General features: G+C 44.2%; 1 protein-coding gene across 9 annotated transcripts in view; it reads right to left on the bottom strand.

Moving 5' to 3' along the window:
• Window positions 1-21,749, bottom strand: part of dlg1 (discs large 1) — an 84,720-nt gene that overhangs the window by 26,432 nt on the left and 36,539 nt on the right. For 6 of the 9 annotated variants that reach the window (XM_065497870.1, XM_065497871.1, XM_065497864.1 and 3 more), the window contains 2 exons: window positions 13,600-13,692; window positions 1,342-1,437 (listed from right to left, as the gene is read on the bottom strand). In XM_065497870.1, the coding sequence (XP_065353942.1) occupies window positions 1,342-1,437; window positions 13,600-13,692 (189 nt within the window). Of the gene's footprint in view, window positions 1-1,341; window positions 1,438-12,053; window positions 12,222-13,599; window positions 13,693-21,749 lie in introns of those variants that run through there. The other 3 variants (XM_065497867.1, XM_065497873.1, XM_065497872.1) reach the window with 3 other exon arrangements.

Raw genomic sequence — 21,749 nt, 5'->3', positions numbered from 1 at the left:
CGGACATTTCGACCCACTGCACTACTGATCCACGTAATAAATTTTAAGTCCTCTGGGGCACGAAAAGGAGGGGAAAGATAATTGCAACTTTATCTCGATCAAATCTCCTCCTTTTACGATCGGCAGTAATAAAAGCAAAGCGGTGTCCCTAAAATTAGAGCAATCGCTAATCGCGAATAACGCCCCATTGCAGAGGAATAAAAATCTTATCGCTTTTTAGGTGGTAACAAGAACGAATTACAAGCTTCTTCCATCTAGGAAAGCACGACACCAAACTTCTAGCCTGGTACAAAACTTGTTCCTCTTTCCGCACCGAGGGAAAACTTTGACATTTCCGCGCCCCGCGAGAATCCGCATTTATATTAAGCGTCGTCCGCGCGTGGAAGCAGCCGCCTTGCTTGCTGCTCTGCGTGCAATAATAACAATAAAGCGCGGAGGCCACGCCGGGCAGCGGCAAATCCGAGATCGGGCCCGCATAATTTGCCGCACACACACTTCTCTCTCACACACATAATATCTGCAGTGATACAGGGTTGGATTTGCCCCGGCTAGGTGTAGGGAAGGGAGCAGTTCCGCAGTGGAGAGTGCAGCTTCGCAGCTGGAATATATTGTACCGGCGAGGGCGAGGGATGTGAAAAAAGGTCGTTAGCCATGGACGAAAATGTCTGCTCGCGTCCTTCTCTGAATTCCTTACATTTGCGGTTTACGAGAGCTAGCAACCAAATACTTGAAGAATAGCTGGCGCGAGCTCCACGAAAAGATAAAATGAACGATCAGACCGCAAAGCAGTTCTGCCATGTGATGGACCACTTTTCTTCCTACAATCTGCACAGGGAACATCGATTGAAAAGCTAGACAATCGCTCTGAGGAATCACATCTCGGGCCGCCGATATTTTTACTTGACACAAATCTTTTCCAAGAGAGCTCAAGTCCTTGCATCCTGGACATCACAATTTCTACATGTCGCGAAAAAAACCTAGGGTTTTTGCGTAGACGGAAAAGAAGATTTATAAAAATTGATTTGTAATTTCAAAACTCTTTTACAGCGTGACCTCTAATTGTAAGGATGTGTTGGGTTTAAATATTTGATTGCTATTTCATATGAATTTGACATAAGCATTAATTTTTGATCAGTTCCACCACGATCAATAATGCATCCCCGTAAAAGGATATCGTTTATTTATCATAATTTTGCTAAATATTGCCTACGTTTCACGCCCCTAGCTAAGTACAGGCGAGCCCAACGCGCACTCTAATCCCTGGCGGGGCCAAATTAAATATTAAAACAACGAGCGCGGTGTGTACGCAGTAGCATACGCGCGTGGATTTGTTTCACCTACCTGAGCGTAATTATCACTTCGCAGGATGACGTGGCCCTGCTCGTGTTGAGGGGAATGTGAGGTCAATAAATCGTCGTCCGGCGCATACCTCGGCTTCTGTGGACATAGGAGCTTCATTAGCATTTTGATTGGATTCAACTCGGCGTGCCGATCGTTTCGAACGACACGACAAGCCTGTCGCTCGTTCAGAGGCTGTGAAATTTACTTGGGAGAAACGTTCGATGGATTTTAAATTGGCTTTTACAAGCTTAAACTCATTCGTTCGTGGCATCAGAGCAATTGCGTCAGGGTAAATTTATGGAATAATAGGGGAGCGTCTTTCGTTTAAGAATGAGCTAGAATACGCGAAAATCGTTGGCTTGACGGGAGATTACCGCGTCACAAAGCTGTCTGTTTCGCTGACAAGATTTCCCTAATGTATATTTAATTTCATTTTTTTCTTGACGTGAAATAATGCGATATTGATCTGACATCGGCTTCGGAAGTTTTTACAAGATTGAAAACTCACGCTATTTAATTGATTTAAGTAAAAAAAAGAATGCTTACAACTCTGGTATTTGAAGTGTTTAGTAGGTTTGGCTGCGAGCCAAAGTGTTTTTGCTGGTAAAGGGAAACATACTCTCTTCGAACGCAACAGAATAAGTTAGTATATTTTACTTCCTAGAGTTTTATTTGTAAGACTCTATCGATTCCAATCAGGCAAATTTGAAACAGCAACACATTTTCAACACGCTTTATGACTCTTCTACGGCCGTAAAGTCTCCACCTAATACACATGTGTCAAGTGTCAGACGCTAGAGTGCGCTACATAAATATCTCCGAGGTGAAAATAGGGCGTGGAAATTAACTTCCTTCTTCAAAAATAAACACATTATTCGAGAGGCAGTCGTGGAAATGTGGAGCGAGCGTTTTAAAAGCATTGCGCGCGGCCATCGGCGAGCAGCACGACTTCTTGCCGCGCCGCTGTCTATTTCGAAATCTATTTGGCATGTGATAAACACGAGAGCACGGCACGACACGCCTCGCTCACTCACTCAGCCCGAGAGAAACAAAAGCGTGTGCTCCAGACTGACTGTTTTGTTGCATTCGGCCAGCGTGTCGGTCTAATTTTTAAGCTTCACTCGCCAGCCTCAAAAGATAAATTAATACATGCATTTGGCTTCTTCCACTCTGTTTGTGCTGGCTGCCACGCTGCTTTTTCTCCCTCATTCTCTCACTCTCGCAGCGCCGGCCAGCGAGCCCAGTCTTTCTTTGTATTCGCTAATGAAATGTAAATTTGTGCGCCGCTTGCAACACGTGCCGTAAAGATGTTTGCAAAAACAACTGACGGACAGACGAACTGTTCTTACACCAGCAACATACATCTGACTGTCAGGAAACTCATTAAGGGCGCATGGAATAAAATTTCTCTGTCTGAAATGAGGCTAAAGAATGATTAATGCTCCGATTTTTGCCATAAATCGTCTACATGCTTGCTATAAATGCAATGTAAAATTTCAAAAAATAGCAAAATTAGTTAAAGCGGTATTGCATGAACCAAATCGCAATCGTGAAATATTGAGGAAGAGTGACAGCCGCCAGAGTGAAGAGTGATTTGTTTTGGAAATACTGTCATGCATGGATGGCATGTCACCGCGTATCGTGAGTTGCCTTCAGATCAAGATGCTCTTATTTTTGTGCCTATGGGACTGGAGAATACGGCTTTTCAAAATAAAGTTGACAAGGCTATGGGACTCATACCAATAGAATACAAAGCTAGCATCACAATGAGACGAACCCTACCAAATATAGAAGAATATTCTTTTCGTCAAATCCGAAGCTTAAAAGCAACCGAAGAAACAAATTAGCTGTTAAGTTACATTTTAGCAAAAGCAAACAAAATTTCAGTTGGTATTGCAAATTTCATACTTGATTGCAGTTTAAAATAATTAAAAGAAGAGATTGGAGTGTTAAATCCGGTTCTATCAATATTTTTGTTTATCTCTTTAAACATTTTTTTTCAGGCAGAGCAAATGGAAAATTTCCGATTTTCAGCTGGAATTTCCTTATCCTACGCCTTAAAAATTAAAAAGTTAGTCAGAAACTCATTCCTCTAATAACTTATGGGTAAAAGTGAAATTCTAGCTTTTTAAATATGTATAAGAAATTATAATATTTGCAATTGTTAATGTGTGCATTTTTCTATTTTCATTGCTATACAAAATGGACACTGGCATGCAGCAGTTGTGCAAACATTATTGTTAAGATTTGCTTGGTTACTAGTATTTGTTGTGCTGCATGTTGCAGCTTTGAAGCCCTTGAGTTGGTTGGAATGTTGTTGCTCACGCAGATGAGTTACCACTTTCCTCAAAAGTTCTACGAATCCACAGGGCAACAGTTACGGAAGGTTTACAATATTTAGGCCCATTAATGCCTTTATTGTTTTTTCCGTGAGTTGTTATTTACCAAAAAATGGAGTCCTTACTCACTGTGTCCACTCTTTTCGACGATGTCAGCATGAACTACGTTTTTCATTAAGTGGGCATAAACATGAATGTAGGTCAAAAGAAATTATTTTCAAATTTGCACGATCTGAGGCTCTAACCAAAGTTTACGACCGGAGCACAACGTTGCAAAATATTGTTTATATTATTGAGTAACTTATGGCTATGCAAGCACATCCGCAGACTTCAAGACTTGTGCGATGTGTCACATTCAAGGATAAGTATCAAGAGTGCAAGTGGGCAGCGATGCAAATTGACTGCCTCTGGCAACTTCCAGACCTAAGTGCGTTTCTATTTTCAGCCCCTCAAAGCACCCGGTGACGGATTTAACAAAGTAAAACCCCCCAAGGGTGAAATCCAGAGCGGATGTTATAAAATTTAATCGGGTCGATGTCTAATTTTAATAGAGTAACAAGCGCATGTAAAGAGCCAACCTGGGAATTACAAGTTGAAACTCTCTCCGCCATCGATGCACGCTCGAGTTGCGTGGAACAGGTGCAAATCTGGGCGCATGCCATCCCAACGAGGCGGCAAGAGCGTGCTGTGTGATTGTAAACACGAGCGCTATCCAGCCTCTTTTCGTCCGTGCACACACATGTGAGAGCCGCTGAATTAATTAAACCTCAGAATGCAAATGAGGACCGGTGCGACCCGGCCCCACTCAATCGCTGCTCTTGGCTCCCAACTACTCGATTTTTTGCCGATGACCCGCGATAATTGATTTTAAATCGAGCGTGAGGCTTTTGACGTCCGATAGCCAGATAAATTATGCACATTTCCCACCCATTTTTTTGTCAAGGTGCTAAGCGAATTTTTGATCTTGTCCTTAATTATTATCAACGATCTGAACGGCAATGTTGTTTCTTCTTAAATTGTTTTTGATATAATTTTGATAATTTTGTGTACTGCGCATGAATTATGCTGTTGTAGGCGTCAAGCCCCTAATACTCGTGATTGTATTTATTTATAACACACATTATGTTCCTGTATGAAAAGCACTTCTCCTTTACCCTGTATAATGCTCCTTACTGACCGCTCACCCTCGCTCGTAACCGGTCATGTCGCTCTCACGCTCCTTGACCAGGAGCCGCGCAAGCGAGCAGAAAATACTGATATAATTATTAGACCCGAAGACTTTACCGGGGTAAGACCATTACATTTACTGTGATAATTATTGCTATATTATTGAAACGCACTATTTGCGTAATGTACATAATTGTTGTAAAACTTATTTCAGCCTAAATTATGGATTTAAATAAATCGCAACTACATACCAAAAGGAATTCCGCTGGACGATAACTAATAATGAGATTTGAAGGAAGTCCATTGTGTTTGTCGAATTTTTTAATACCTGTATTTATTGGCTACAATCAAATCAGGAAAAAACATTTTAATTAGATTTTTCTTTTCAATTTCTAAATAAAAATTAATTAGATACAGCGTTGGCAATACACAAGCACGTCGGTTATTTGTCCAATTGTTGCATTTATATGAAGTGAAAAGACTATGAAATTCTGGGCTAAATTTGGAATAAAATTATCGCTCCAAAAATTTTGCACTTGTGTATATCTAGATAAAAATCAAAATTAATACTATTTTTATTATGAAATTTAAAAAATTTTAATCAGGTTCAATTTACTATGTTCAAAGAAAACAATGAACGCAAAACGTTTCAGAAATTTAATGATGAAGCGGGAATTTTTCTAAGCAGTGTTGCTATGCATTATTATAATAATAAGAGGGTGATATTGCACGATTCCATCGTAAAAGTTGTTTAAAACTCAAAGCTAAGCAGTTTTGAGTATGCATTGATCGCTTCGAGGCAACTTGAGCCGACGCGAGAGCGTTTGGCGCTTGCAGAACAATAGCAGCGAATGCAAGTCTTGCGATTCGCGCGGCGGCGGCACCACCAGCTAGGTATTTCCGAACAAAAGGGCGAGAAATTTGGCTCGCAGAGACCATTATGCGCGCATTCACCCCCGCCCGCCGCGCTAATCACGGCGCCATTGTGTGGGCGAACGGTGGAATAAAGCGAGGAAGCAAAGCTTACGCTGCAGCAGCCGGACGCACTGGCACACGTGTAGCCCTCGGGGGTGGTGACCACCTCCGGGGGCGGCTGCTCGGTCGGCACCATCTTGGCCTGGCGGCGGCGCACCTTGTTGGGCACCGCGTACATGTAGTTGGAGAAGCGTCGGCGCGAGTGCCGCACGATGGACACCCAGTCGATCATGGCTGCAACCTTTGCACCTGTCTTGGGGCGAACTGAAGCACACGCACGCACGCACGCAGCCACCAACTGCCCCCGGGGGCGGCACTCGAGCTGCGAGTCGACGCGCTACCAGGGCATTCCTGCTGCACCACCTCTCGGGTGACGCGCCGTATGTGTCGTTCGCTCTCGGCTGACGAGGCGACTGTAAGCAGATTTCGCCGCTGAAAAGATGAGGCGGAGGGATGGACTCACCGCCGCCGCCTCTGCCGCCGCCGCGCTCTCGTAGGCAGTGAAAATAGAGGGAGGAGGCACGCAGCAGCCAGATTTGCTTACACCACGCGAGAGTCTATCAATAAAAGTAGCGCGCCAGCAGAAGCGCCGACGGCGGAGACAATGATGCTGAATCACTGCGCCGTCCGCGGCCGGGTCACAGCAAGGGCTGCCTGCCATCGCGAATCAGCCGCTGGACGGACACCTCGCCGTTCGAGAGCCACTCCAACATTTGCATGGCGAATATAATGACGACCCGGCCTCGATCCACTGTTTCATTTTATCGGCTCTTTTAGAGGGTGGGTGGGTGAGTGGGTTGGTGGGCGGCGGAGGCAAAGACGCCGACAATGAGCCGACCTTCTTCAAAGAGACAGCTAATAAGAGAGGAACGCCGCAAGGCCTGCGCAAATTGCTCTTGCCAATATTCGCTGGTGATCTGGAGAAATCTCGGCGAGCTCTGTTTAATTCATTGGCTGACAATCGATTTGAGGGCAAATATGCGCGAATTTTATTCCCAAATCAATACACTATAGAGCGTTAATCTTATTTTGTTAATGACGCGATTCTGAATCTGAAATTGTCTCCAATGGTATTTGAAAAAAATGCCTCTAATCCATTTGACTTTTTACCGGAAAGGGTCGCTAAGTTAATATTTTAAAACAAGAAAAACGTGTTAGTATTCTTTTAATTGTCTTTAAAATTTAAGATTTTCTGTTTAAGAGCGACGTGGTTTAGAGTAATTTTAGTTTCAAACACAAAATCAAGATATCACCATTCAGTGCCACTCAGAGGGCATTTATTCGCCATCAGCAAATTCGTTTTTAAAATGTCTTTACCTCTCAACCGTAAATAAGACGTGCGTCATTTCCATATAACTTTATTCTCAGCAGCTCCTTTCGTCTTCTCGCTTGACAAAAATGTCACGAGCGCGCAGAAGTAGTTTCTGCGCGAGGATGCTTTTTTATGTAAAAAGCTAAATGAGATACATGCGACTAGAGTGAAAGCCTTAAATCAAGCGGATTGCCGCGGGCCACGCGAGACAAAAAATGGAACAGTCTGGTGCCATACAGGAATTTTTCAGCTTGGCGCCCATTCAACTGAACTCCCGATTTTTGCCCTGCACTCATTTCAATCTGTTGGATTTGAATCGGCTCTAATTTGGAAGCAAGCATCGCACATCGCAGTCAATCAGCGCCGAGCGGCTCCAATTAATAATTTGGCACGCGGGAGAGCCGACAAGATTTTGACAAATGTGGGCGTTGTCAGCCGGCGTTCGCGACAACGTTTTGACGGGCGTTGGGAAAATAATAATCGATCGCCGTTCATTTGCGAGCGGATTGATTGATGGGCTCGTTTGCACGAGACGCGTGGGCGGGCTGGCGCGACAGGAAGTGCACTCGGCGGTGGAAATGGGCACGGCTAGCCAGCTAATCTCACTACAAATGCGGAGGATTCAATTAGACTGACTCGGCAAGGAGTCGTGCGGCGAAGTCTGAGTACAAGGGGCAGGCAGCCAGTGGCGCCTGTTGAATATGCTGTGCCGCTTCGCAGCCCTTAATGACGCCGTACGGCGCGGAGGAAGGAAACCCACTAACTGCTCTCGTCGATATCCGCAGAATGCCCCTCGCACTGAGCGCAATTATTTCGCGTAGCGCCGATTGAAATTCTGGGCGGGCTCGTCGAAAGCATCACTCGGCACACAAGCGAATTGATTATATTGGGGAAGTTAGAATCTTGATCGATTTTCCTCCAGGTTGCTATCGACGTTGGAAGGTTTCTGCCTTGTTAATACAAAACGTCAATAAAACTATAGTGCTGACAAGCTTAAAGCCGTAAAAACAGCAGCTAGTGCACTTTGCTTATGGCGTAAACTGCAGCTGTCAGACACGGTAAAACCATAAAATGATTACAAAATTAACTTCATATAATCGTTTGATACTTTTTTTGCTCTTTTTATCCCTGTCCGAGGACCGGGAAGGGCGCGCACTGCACTAGCACGAATGCTGACACCCGGGTGCCAATAACACCGCGAACGGATAACACAGATAGCACAGGGACCCAGCCCACTGAAGGGCCACTTGCCTCCGCACCGAGGACTGCATTGAAACGCTAGACATTCGTCCTATAATCACGCATGCTGCAAAGGTGCAAACCAGCAAGTAGCGAGTCAGCCTAGAGTTATGAAGCCGGCATGCAGACGGTCACCCATTCACCTACTGACTGCACTCAATGTTGCTTAACTTCGGTGATCTAACGAGAACCGGTGTGTCCAACATGATACACTCTAGACAAAGACTTCAGTCAACAATCAGTGAATTTTGAGAAATGCGTAAAAAGCGTTTGGCTGTACTCAATGAGCAAAGCCGAATCGCTGATCCAGATTTCTCTGCAGCTAATACTGCGGTTATGAATTTTGTTTTGGAGGTATTGGAGGTATAGTGCTGCTGAAGAGGCCTGCGGGGCCGACACAGCTACTGTACAGTACGGGAACGTGTTATTAAATTTTCCCCATAGAATGTTCACAATATTTGCTAACTGTCCAGAGTGAATGTTCCACAGAGAGCAAAGCCATTCCAGTTTTTCTTAAATTAAAAGGATAAAGTTGTGTACTTTCTTTTTTTCCTTAAAAGTATTTTTACACTAGATTAATTTACAGCTGCTACTTGGAAATATCAGCTTTGTGTTGTTGTGAATGGTGAATGCCACACATGGAAGTGGAAAATGAAGCGCTGGAATTTCAAGTTGTAACTTTACTCTGCAAGTAAGTTATTTTGCAACGCCCTTAAAAGTTGGCATAACGGCCAACAAAGTCGGTAAAAGTCTCGCAGGCGTGTTCATAAACAAAGTTGCAGGAGCGATAATTAAGCTGCTTTTCGTGTAATGCGGGCGATAAATTACCGCGCCGGGGAGTGGTGCGCAAAAACGAGATTTGCATCCCTAACAGCAAAAATGGAGCACTTTGCATCCAAATGCGAGAGCTCGCGAAGGGCGGCGCGGTAGCAATTGCGTCCTGCCTGCGCGAGTCGGAGACGCGCACGCAACCCAGAGACAAGGGAGCGGCAATTACACGAGAGACTTTGCACAGCAGATGATCAAAGAGATTTCGTGAGCACGAGATGGAGCAGAGCAAGAGGCACGCGTGAGAGAGGAATGTTCGCACCTCGATGCCAAACGAGCCGTCGAGCGAACAGCAGGATCAGCGCTTTTTGACGCGGATCGGATGACACTTGTCTTTCCACCTCGGACGCAGAAAGATGAGGGTGTCGATTTAAACCTTGCTCGCATTCTTTGTACTTTTCTACACAGCCTGCTTTGTTTTCGTGTCGTTGGCGGTTTCGCGCAGCACTGGCGATGCACACTTCCAGCGGCAAATTGGAGTGTGGCGGGTTTTATCACGGACTCGTAAAAGCAGAGAGAGAGAGAGAGAGAGAGAGAGAGAGAGAGAGAGAGAGAGAGAGAGAGAGAGAGAGAGAGAGAGAGAGAGAGAGAGAGAGAGAGGCGGAGTAGTTTTTGCACAAAATTTAGTGGCTGTGGCACGTAGCTCGTACTTGACTGCGAGTGAGTCAGTTCTGGGGGGAAGAACACGAGCTTACGAGAATCCATTGCTCGCTTCTTGCGTGCAGCCCCAACGCTTTGTAATGCGGCAACGAGCATTTTTTTCCACCAACATATAGCCGTGGCTTTGAATTGATAATGTTAATTGTCCTACAGAGAAAGGATACGAGAGTTGTCACTCGTGTTAGTCACACAGAAAATAAATTCTGATTGTTAAAGATGAACATATTTTACAACGAATATTAGCAGTGGTCCTGAGATTCTTACGCTTTCCCAAACATTTCAATTGCAAACTCATGGAATCTCAGAAACTAACGTAAGCGAGTAAATAGTTTCTATCGAATTAGTTTCAAATTCTTTAATTAAGGGTAGCAAAATGCTTTAAGTTTTTCCATCTTGGAGCACTTGATGTATTTTCCCTATTCAGCTTTTTCCACTGGGTTCACCAATCCTATATTAAATAGAACATGGAATAAAGCTGTTGGTTAATATTTAGTTTCTTAACTAAAGAAGTTCATGAACCAATTTAAAGCACAAATATTCCGAACATTTTGAATAGGTTCAAAGATACATTTCATGAGGGTTCTTGCTGAATATTGGGCAAATAATTTTGGATCCTTTCAAAGCTTGTTATATAAACTTTAAAGGGGCGAAGGTAAAGCTCCTTTGAGAGCAAACTGTTTCTTTGCTCATATATTTGTTAAAACATATTTCAATCGTCAAATGGCTTCTCTTCCCAGAAACACTACTTAGACGGAAGTGCCACTCAGTTAGAAGCATATACTTTGCAACGCACGAGCAGAGCAAGTAAGTTTTGGATGGTCCTCTGCACTCCATCATGCGCAGGGATCAAAAGCACCATTCTTCTGTTGCTGGTCTGAATCAAAGAGTCTCTCGACCAAGAATAGCAGCATCCAATCGTCAGGATGCGCGACCTTGGCCACTTTTAGCGCTCGACTTAAGTCCAGGAAAACCCATGCGACGAAACAAAGACGCTTTTATTTGACGCTCGCGAAATCCGCTCGCACGCCGTTTTTTGTTTTGGTCCGCGCGGTGCCACCCTCTCTCCGCGGCTGCGGAGCGGCGGCCCCTCGCTAAAAATAGGCCGCTTCACACCGAGTCACCTAATTGCGAAATAGACTGGGCTGCCCGCGCGGTGTCGCTGCTCGCTAACCGATTTGTGGCTCCGCACGCACACTTTTCGCATGCACAAACCGCCTCATTTCACTCTTCTTGTCACGCCGTCCTTCGCGTTTGATAAAAACACCATAGCCCGCGCCTGCAGCTATATTAACCCCGGCGAAAAAGGCTCCGGGCCCGTTTTTTGCTACCGCATTTTCAATTGGGTTGACGCTCAGCGCGAACTAAACCATCCTTGTGGCGTCGCGAGTAAATTGAACGCAAAAATACGCTGATAAAAACTGCCAAGAGGAGTGAGTAGACATTTCCGAAATTTCATGTTGTTGGGACTAAAAAGATTCACCTATAACCCGGAAAGTATGGAAAAGAGGAAAAAAGAAAGTTCACAACGCTATTAATTGTATGAAAAGTATCTAATTTTATGTAGTTGATACAGCGATAGTTTAATATTTGTAACGGATCAAAGTTTACCCCACATTTTAATGTGTACATCAAAGAGTTGTTTATATTTAACAATTTCCAAGATTTGCTATTATTCTCTTTTGGGTATCTAAATTTTGGCTTATTCCAGGTCTCATCAGCCAAGCGAGGGGCACAGATTTTTTTCTTAAAAAATGATTAATCTTCTTTTCGAAATAAATGTACTTGACTGTCATAAGTCACAACGAAATAAAATGGCATTTATTTCCATCGAATTTGTCACTCGTTGGAAAATGAAAATAGTTTTTAATTCAATGTAACTTGAATAAGTAAAATTTTTTCGGCATGGCATCTCTCAGGAATTTGATTCCAAAGCAATTAAAACATGATTTTATTTATTGTTATTAATTAAATGTGAAAAATACGTCAAAACAAAATATTTGTATGTATCATATAATGAATTCGGCTATACAGGAAACGAATTATGAGCAATTTGTCAGGGTAGGCCTTTCCCGCGGTGCCGCCGCTTTCCCCTGACACACAATTCAATAAAAGCTTTCAAATTACAACAAATAATATTAAAATACAATTACATTCAGGGATATTGAATAATTGTTTTTACTCCGCGCGTGTACCTTTCCCTTTGTCGCCGATATCAATGAAAGCAGAGCAATGTGTGGTGGTAAAATAGTGAATGCCATCGGGCACAGTTCATTATTATTTCCAGCGCGTTGCGAGAGTACACAGCACTTAATCACGCCGAGCCCCTCTTGTTTGGAGAGCTCCATTTGGGGCGGCGGAAAAGTTTTGGCCAGCAAATATTTTCATTATTTGCTTTATTCACTGTGTATAGTTCGTGATAAATGGGGGCTGAAACTAGCGGCAATGGAGGTGGCTGTTCCATAAATCTCAATTTTCGCGGTGAATTTTTGCAAAGGTGGGCGACGACGGTCGCACGAGAGAGATAACGCGTTCATAGCTCATTGAGCGGCTGCACAGGCAATTAAGCGTCAACGAAAAGGGGCTGCAGGCAGACACGGCTCCAAACCCGGGGGCCGTGCACGGACGTACGCAGCACGCGCGGCCATGAAATGAAATACAAGTCACCAGAGGCACGCGGCGGTGGCGGCGTCGCGCGTCACGTGTGAGATGCAAATTGTGTTCGGGCCTGGATTGATGGTGGCAATTCATCACGCGCCAAAAGGGGCAAACTGTGCGATGCAAACGCTCCGGTCGAGGTTCATTGCATTTCAAAAAGCCATTCCCGCGCGCCGCTGTGTGCCGCGAGCAACGACCCGCAAAATGTATGTGCGTATGAAAAATGGAATGCTCTCGGCCAAAAATGCCACAACGATTTTCCCGGCTCTCTTCTATCCTTTCAAATTCGTGTAATAAATTACGGAAATATGCCTGCGGTATGAAAAGCGCACACATAATATGTACAATGACAACATTTTGAATTTTTTGTACGCGTCCCTTGCGGAATAAAATCGGGTGAAGTTTATTAAAAACGACAAAACGAGATAAAACGAATGGCTCTGAAGTGCTTTGCAGGTTATTTTGAATCTGAACTAGAGGCGAGAAAAGTTTTAAAATTATGCAACCTGCGCGACCTATGTGTCGAGACGTTGCATAAACGGAGAAAACATTATTTATATTTATTCATTATTTTTTCATTTGATGGCCTATAGTTAACCAGAACGGACACGACATAACTAGATTGGAAATAATGACCCGATTGATCAAAAGAATTTGGACGACTGACAATGAGGAGGAGAAATTTTCTCTTCCTTTGAAATTTACGATTTAATTCGGGAAAATTCCGGTGGTTTTCACCCTGGTAAATATTTGGGCCAATTTTATTCTTCCAGGAATAGATTGTTACGAATTAATTACAGACACAATTTCAAAGAACAATTACACATCCATAAAACAGCAATACGAGTGTCTAAGTAATTGAAGAAGTTGTTGGAATCACCTCTATTGTCTTTGAACTCGGAAATTAATAAATTACAGCGTACGCCACTAGAGGTTCCGTTTCTGCGCGCAAATTACGGCAATTATAATATTGCGAGCTCTGTGATCTTCCGAATTAGAGTGGTGTTTGGCGTATTTACCCAACAATATCAACGCTAGGTCTCTGGTAGAGACATTAATTAAAGGGCTGCGTTATGTACTCACCGGTGGCGGGTAAGTGAGGGCGACTTCGTCGGAGCTGATGGCTCTGTGTTCCAGGTCGTAGAGGGCCCGGCTGAGGGGCAACAAGCCTATGCCCTGCAACAAGCAAAAGTCAAACAAATTTGCAAGGTGAACGAGCTGGAAACTTTTGCGACGTGGTGGGACATAATAAGGCGGAAAGAAAGTAGGCAGTGAGGTAACTTGATTCGCAGCGAGTTTGCCTGACGAAAGCAGAGTTCGTCCCAATGGAGCCGGAGTCACTTCCTAAGAACAATTGGGCCAAGTTTAACGCTTTTGTTCTAAGGCCGCAGGCTCCGTCCTCAAGTGAAAACATGTGTGAAAGTAGCTCCCTTGTTTGATTGTTATTTGCAGCCCACAGGCGATGTTCTGCGCTAGTTTTCTGGGAGAAACTTTCACCTATAACTTCTGCTAAACTATACAATTTTTCTTGCAATATCTCCGGAAGGGTATGAAAATTGGAAAAATGTTGATTCAATCAACTTCCTGATGTCTAGACAATTACTCATAATTTTAGAATCGATGAAAACGCACTGATTGGAATAATATAATTTGATTTTAATTTTTGTAGCTATGATTTCTTGTTGATTTTTTTAAAATCATATTTATTTGTCACATTTCTAAAGTTTTGTCAGAAATGAGGGCATCTCTCTTCAATTTTCTTAGCTATTGCACATTTATAGTAGATTCTAGATAGATTTCGCCGTCAATTACATTGACGACTCGGTTCATATTACTATTTCATCAAGTAAAACGTCGCAGGGAAAATTAATCCATTGTTATATGCAAGATGCGGTGAGATGAAGATTTCAAAATTGTCATTTACTCGTCCATTTCAAGGCAATTAATTATAATTTACTGTTCCGTGGGATAATAAATTCAAGCACAACAGCAGCTCGTGTCTTATTTCCTCTTCACAAAGAACGGCATAAAGTACCGAGTTGCTTCCAGCTCGGAAATGATTAATTGAACTCGAGCTCGAGTGGCGCGGAACTAACATGAATGAAAAAGGAAGAGAGACAAGTGAATAATTACCACACCTCAGGTAACTAGAGCATGGTAAATGCAAATGAATGGCCAATGGCACTTTCGTCTGACAACGACGTGTGCATGTTGCAGCTAATTGAGTGGCGAAAGTTGGAGAACGAGTTGCATCGCAAATTGAAACTGAAACTCATTCCACGCTGTGCAGGAAAAAATGGACACAAAAGGTTTTATCAGGCGTGAGGAAACGACCCGTTGGAATGATAAAAAGACGATTCTTTATGTCCGATAATCGATTGGGGCCGGCCGGCACACATTATGCAAGACGCGGGGTTTAGGCCACGGAAAGGGTTGGAGACGGAGCAGCTGGCGCCATCCGGCGCCGCGGCGTTCCACTACGTTCGCAAAGAACCCATTGCGCGATTCCGTTTATATGCCTGACGCCCGCCTACCCTTCATCAGCCAGGCGAAAATTAAATATGTGCGAAATCGGGCATCGGGCTGCATAACTCATCGATCGCTCGCACTGACAGCAAACGCATGAGAAATGTTGTGTGCGTGAAGGACGAAAAGAAGTTCACTAACATCTGTTCTCCCGGCAGCGCGCTTTTATTATTATTTTTTTCATTTTACAGCCCGCAGTATTCATTTTACGCCCGCTTTTTATTTCCGTGTGATTATTCTGAGCAGCGATATTGTCTTTTCCGCCGCGCTTCATTTCAATACTCTAGGCCTCTGGATGGATATAGGCGGGGGAAACAGGCAGAGAGGGTCAAATGGCCTAGTGGTGACACTTGCAATTTGTAAAAGGCTTGCCAACCAGATTTGTTCAAGTAATTTTCATTTGAACCCCTAAGGAAAAACTATTGACTTTTTTCATTGTTATTATACCGGTTACAAACGAATCCATTAAAGCCTCAATTTTACCAACGTTCAGATTCAGACAAGGCCAATATGATTCCGTTATATTTCATGGTGTCAATGAAATAAATTTAAAATACATTTTTGAGAGGCAAACTAAAAGACTTTGAACGTGTTTTGCTTCAATTTTCTAGTCATCTCACGCGTAAAAATTCATTTTTTTTACATTTTACTCGTGGTTAGCACAGAATGTATGGGCTTTAGAAATTTTCCACAAAGCATAGCTTTGACCATCCCTTGAATGCACCATATATGCGCAGCTTCGAGGTTGAAATATAAGGTTTCTTGATTGTCACGGCACCAAAGGCTCTTTTCTCTTCCTCGTTCTAGCTACGCCCCTGGAATAGCCTTTTCAAAACGGGTCAGAGCAGACCTCAACGCTTTTGTCCCGGAGATTTCCCATTCGACGCACCCACTTGTGCCAGCGGAGTAAATTAAAGCAGCATTTTGTTTACCTTGCGTCGAGTGGACCGAAAAAACCGTGGTCCGCCCGTTCACTCTCCTCACTTTCGCCCTCCATATACTTTGGTGAAATAGACCGGTGTCGGCGAGATCAAAAGAAAGGGAATTTACTTAATTACAGAACACGTACGGGGCGTGTGTGACAAAAATCAAGAGCCTTTCATCGCGAGCACATGTCTCGTTGGCTTGGAAAATCAGCGCCGAGGATCACGTCAGCTGAAAAAAAATGCTCGCATGTCAAAGGGGGCTGAGAGACTTAGCAAATGTTGGAGAGTCTAATCAATAAATATGAACCTTGCCTGCAAAAACATATATCTTTGTTACTGCCGCCACGGATCGGATTTCATTTATAACGCTGTATGGGCAGTCATTACCGAGGCATTGAGAACCATTACGCTGAGTAAAGGCTCCATTGAGAAAAGTTTGTGCAACTGTGCGGTCGGCGAGCTCTGCGGCATGTTATTAAAAATTGGCTGCACGGTAATAAATCGAGCTTATCCACGTCGCCATGCAACATATCTCTCCCGCGTGACATCCACAAACACAACCAACTTTATGGATGGAAAGTGCCGCACGGGGACAAGAAAAGCAATTTAGATTGACGATGCGATGCGCGTGATGGATTATTATATGCAGCGTCGGCGATGATCTGCGGTCGCCAACAAATCAATCTCTTCGACTGCACATTCGTTAACTTCGACCTCAATTAAAACTTCACAATGCCTCCTTCCATGCGTTTATTCACATTTGCGTCAAGTTTCCATTTGGATTTAACGCGAGCTCCGTGCGTTCGATTTGAAAGCTTTTGATCGTTGCAGTCGTCGAATGAGAGAAGCACGGCAAATGCAATTACTGCGTTGACGTCTGCAGTGTAATTTGCACCCGAGCAAAGGGTTGATTCGTTGAGTCTAATCCCTGCTACAAGAATTGATCACACAGTTTTGCATAATGAGATGCATCCGAGCGCTTCATAAGCACATTTTCCAGCTCTTCTCGTCTGGAAGACAGCGCGCGCAGTAATTAAACCCACATCAAGTTTTAACGAACGGGACGGGACGCGCAGCATTGCCGGAGCAAAAGGGCGGGTGGGTGGGTCAAGGGAGGCCAGTCGGGGTGAAATGACAGCGACAGAAATCAACAAGTCGGCTCCGGCCACATAAACGAGATTAATTTGTTGCCAACTTGACGACACATACAACACCAGCACGTCCCCGGCTTATGGCTGCACTTCGCCCCGTGTCACCGCTTCTCGGATGACTTTTCAGACGGATGAATTACATTGCAGTCGCCTGGCCTGTGATAGCTGATGGGGAGCTAAAATGCTGCTAATGACCGAGGAAGATGTCTGATCAAAAGGCAGCTTGCGAGGAAATCAGCGGGCAAGATTTGTTTTTCCACAGGAGAGGGAAGAAAAGCTTCATAAATCCTCGAGCGCGTACAATCAACAATTAGTGGATCGTTGGAGGACGTGAAAGGAGCGGATTCGATTAGGCGCCGGAGCAGCCCAAAGGTGATTTGCCGGCAATAAAGCCAAAGATCGCTTTATTGACTCGCTAGGGGAAAACAACTGCGTTTGCAGAGGCCGGCCGGGGCTGGAGAACAAACTGCAACGTCAAAAGTGGATCAGGGCGAGCAGTGCGAGCGGAGACTGAGTGATTTTTAATCCAGGGTCTTTTATCTGGCGTCGACGGTGCCGAGAATCGCCTTTTAATCCCTTGGTGCGCGAGAAATCTTGCGTTAATTAGTGCGGGGGCATGATAAATACTTGAAGAGCGGTGAGCGAGTGTTTGCACACACGGTGGTGTCTGCGAGTCGCGTGTTATTCTTCTCATTTGCATACAGCTTGTCGTTATTTACTTTCGTCAGCAGCAAAAGGACCTCGGCTCACTGAGCAGTGTGGCGCCGCCGCCACGCATCTCTTTATTATTTTAGGCTCCTGGGGAAATAATGTGTGCGCGCGCGTGCGGGGCTTAATTTATATGTTTGTGTGTATATATACCAAGAAGCCGGGCAAATACACAAAAAGGCAGTAGCGCACTCTGCATCCAAGAGCGGGGTTTGCACGAGCGCAGTGGCATTGTTTTTCGAAATACCACTGCGCTGATTACTCTGCCTCGTTCCATTAAGGCACACTTCACCACATCTCAAATGACTGGTTTCCTGGTTCAGTAAATGTGCTTTTAAAGAATTCCGAGATTCACTGAGTGCGTTATTTAAAACCATTTCTACCTCTTAAAAGACACTGAAATATCTGAACAGCTATTTTACTTCATAAATTCAACCATACTTTTAAAGCTCAAGCAAACTTAGCGTTAACAATAGTAAATATAGACAAAAGTCGTAAACCAAATATGTTTCTTTCTGAATAAAACTATCAAACGACTTTTAAATACAACTTGGAATAATTCTTTGTGATTATTATACGAAGAACAAATAAATATTTAGGCTATAAGATATTGACACATTTTAATATGTCGCTCCTGTAAATAACATTAATTGGTATTTATTATGGTTCAACAGCGCAATTTTGCCCCATACATTGCCATATCCAGATAAATAAATCATATAGCAACAATATTATTTATTACAGCCTAATAAATAAAAATTCGCACATGAACTTAACTAAACTAACGCAGGTTTTTTTTAATATCCATTGACAGTTTTCACACACGGAACTTGGAACCGACTCACGCCGACCGCTAGCAACTTGCCAAATCTCTCCAGCCTTTTTTATACACCCTCTTATCACCTCATTCCGAGCAACTCATGGTGGTCGAATTTCCCTGGAAAGTCCCAACCAAGTCGTCACGAAGTGTGCGAGACTTTTTGCTACGTCGGTTCGATTCCGCGCGAATGGGTGGTAAAAATGAGCACAAGCGTTTTTCGCTAGTAGGCTGTGAGATCATGTGACTTTGGCGCAAGTTCCGCCGCCGGCGTTCGACGTTAGCTCTTTTTTCACGAGTTTTGTTCCAGATCAGCGCCGCACTGACCGCGCGACTGCAGCGATGCGGCGACCAAAGGGGACTTGTGAGGGTTGCCTAAATAATTAGGCGCTCGCAGCAAACAAACCGTCTGACAAATGCCTTGCTTCCGTGCGGTTTTGCGTCTGGCTCGAAATATCGCGCCAAACGCAGCGGCTCGGAATAAAAAAGCAATTACTCGGGCACTTTTACTGCCTTGAAGGCTTTTTATCAAATTGCTGGAATTTTATATTTTCCACTGTGAACCGAATAATATAGCCGCTTAATGCTTTCGGAGGACTCCAATGACGCAGCCAAAGAGAATGTCATAATTGCCGGGCGGAAAGAACGCCGACGAGGGAAAATTTTCCCTTCTTCTTCCACGTGGCTGATGCTGCTGCTGCTGGGGATCGAGAAGAAATTTGGTTAAGACGTGGAGATAAATTGCCGTGGATGATGATGATACTTTTTGTTCTGCCGACGAAAACTGCAGCCAAACGATCATCTGTTTTCTTTTTTGCTGGGTCGTTTTCGCCAAAAACTTGGTTGATTAGTTTCTTGCGGGGAAAATGATAACAGCGCGCTTGCCACCGCAGTCTATAACGTTAATTAATGCAAGTTGGCGAACAAACTTTGGGCCGGGTCAACCACGGCGATTTCCGATATTTCTGCCAATAAAAGGACGACGGCGGCACCATCACTCTAATAAGGTTAGCAGCCGCTATGAGAGCAAAACTTATGCGTCCTTAATCAAGTGTCATTTCGGCGATCAAAAGTTTTTGCCTGGCCGACTCGTCGACAAGTTTTATACAGCTCACGCACGAGAAAAGGGCGGCTGTAAATAATGTTTACCTTTTCGAGAGCGCTTCATTCCACTCACCTTCTCTACGACGTCCGCTTTCCAATTAAGGAGCAATCAAACTTTTCCAACTGATTGCAGCGTCCGCTCGGCCGATCGTCGGCGTATTCTTTTCGCCGACTGCCCCTCATTTACCATAGGACTGATTCCGATCAGATTGAAGCAAATTGCAGAGTCGTGCCCACAAGGTGGGCTGACGAGAAAAAGGATCACAATTACCGCGACACAACTCGCCGACGGACGGGCAGTGATGCGCGCCCTCTGCAAATCCAATTACACCGAAAGGAAGGAAAACATCAAGCGAGCAGCCCGCACCAAAACTTTCTTTCGGCCTACCTGCGAAGTGGATGCACCTGCTCGGAAGGGAACGGATCCGTGCTGGGAAATAAATAAAAACGTCTCAGGCCAGCCGGGCTGTATAAAATAACCGAACATACAGCAGCAAAATTCGTTGTTTGTCTTTACTGAAAGCCAGCTCATTAAACAAATATTGGTCTGCTTTGTTTGAATACGCAATTATGGAAATCAAAATTGCTTTGGCAGGTTCTGTTCAGGGAGAATTTGAAAAACTGGAAATTCAATACAAATATTTATCTTGATCGTAATAGAATCAACAAACCGTCATTGTGTGAATTTCAGGTTGGAGAGAAAAATGACTGAAATAAAGGCTTCCAGGCAATATTGGTGAAAGCCAAAAATGATAAAAGAGTGGAGCTGTTGTTTAAGTCATTCCTTGCATTTTCTAAGCTCCGCAGCTTAATTTTCTGCAAGGCGGTTGGCTCAAATGTTTCCGACTAGCAAGCTGCTAATCATTAGCAAATGAAACACACGGCTCTTCAAACCACATGTTTCAAGAACCTTGTTTTTAAAGCTCCGCACTTGAGCAAAATACTCTTCTCTGCTTAGCATAGGACGAGGTGAAACCACGAGTTGAAACCTCGTTTAAAGTCTTTCCACACCCAATAGCCCTCAGATTTTCAGCAGCCTCGTTTTCAAAAATTCAAATTTCGGTGGAGCTCAAATAAATTGAATTTCAACGAAACCCGCAAAGTTTGAGCTTGCTCAGGGAAAATTCCACCCCTCCCCCCGCGATTGTTACATCGAGTCTGCTTGCGTGTGTATAGGATACTAAAATATAATTTTTCGCGACAGCAGCTGGCACGTCGGCGTTTTTGCCCTTTTATGAGAAGGGCACGCACCTTGGAAGAGGCTGCACAGGTGCCGAGCAGCCAATTTCGGCCCTGTTCCAGCCGGCGCGGGAGCAAAGTTTCGGCTTTTATTAAAAAGACGAGACAAACAGAGTGACACCCACTTTGTGCGGAGCTCTTGCAAATTCACGCCAGTCTTGATACACAAATACGCCGGGGAGTCGGAAACAAAGACAGCCCGACGTAAAAGCAGCGAGGAGCAGAAGAAGAAGTTCGTCGAATTACACACGATGTGTTCCGCGAGGAAAAGCTCAACGATGTGACGGTTGTTGCAAGCGCGCGTTTATTTTATGATGGAGGCAGGAATGAGATGTTGCAGCGAGCTAAATCACATTCGCTCAGCACTTTCGGCGCAAAAGCAGGCTCTCTCTCTCTCTCTCTCTATCTCGCGCCGAAATTTATTAAAAATATAAAAAATGGAAGCCGTCCAACTGCGGCAGTAAAATGGAAATACGAGCAAAAAATAGCAGCCGCGTACAACGAGATAATGTGTACGTACCTGCTCGACTGTTACTTCACTACTTTTGGCGCGCGTGTTTGCGTTTTTGCGGTTACTCTCCGTACAATGACAAAGAGCGTCAGCAGCCGGCCGTTCGGTCCTCTCAGGTGGAAGGCGAAGGAAAATGGAGCGGAACGGGATTTTTCTTTCTCGTATTAAAGAGCGTGACAAGCATATATTTTCCTTGGCAACGGAATGCAGGGTCGAGACGGGGCAAATTTTAGCACCATTGTTTCCTAGAA

This window comes from Cloeon dipterum, chromosome 1, assembly GCF_949628265.1.
Source record: "Cloeon dipterum chromosome 1, ieCloDipt1.1, whole genome shotgun sequence".
In the NCBI taxonomy this organism is placed as follows: Eukaryota; Metazoa; Arthropoda; class Insecta; order Ephemeroptera; family Baetidae; genus Cloeon; species Cloeon dipterum.
This window is presented reverse-complemented; position numbering and strand designations above follow the sequence as displayed.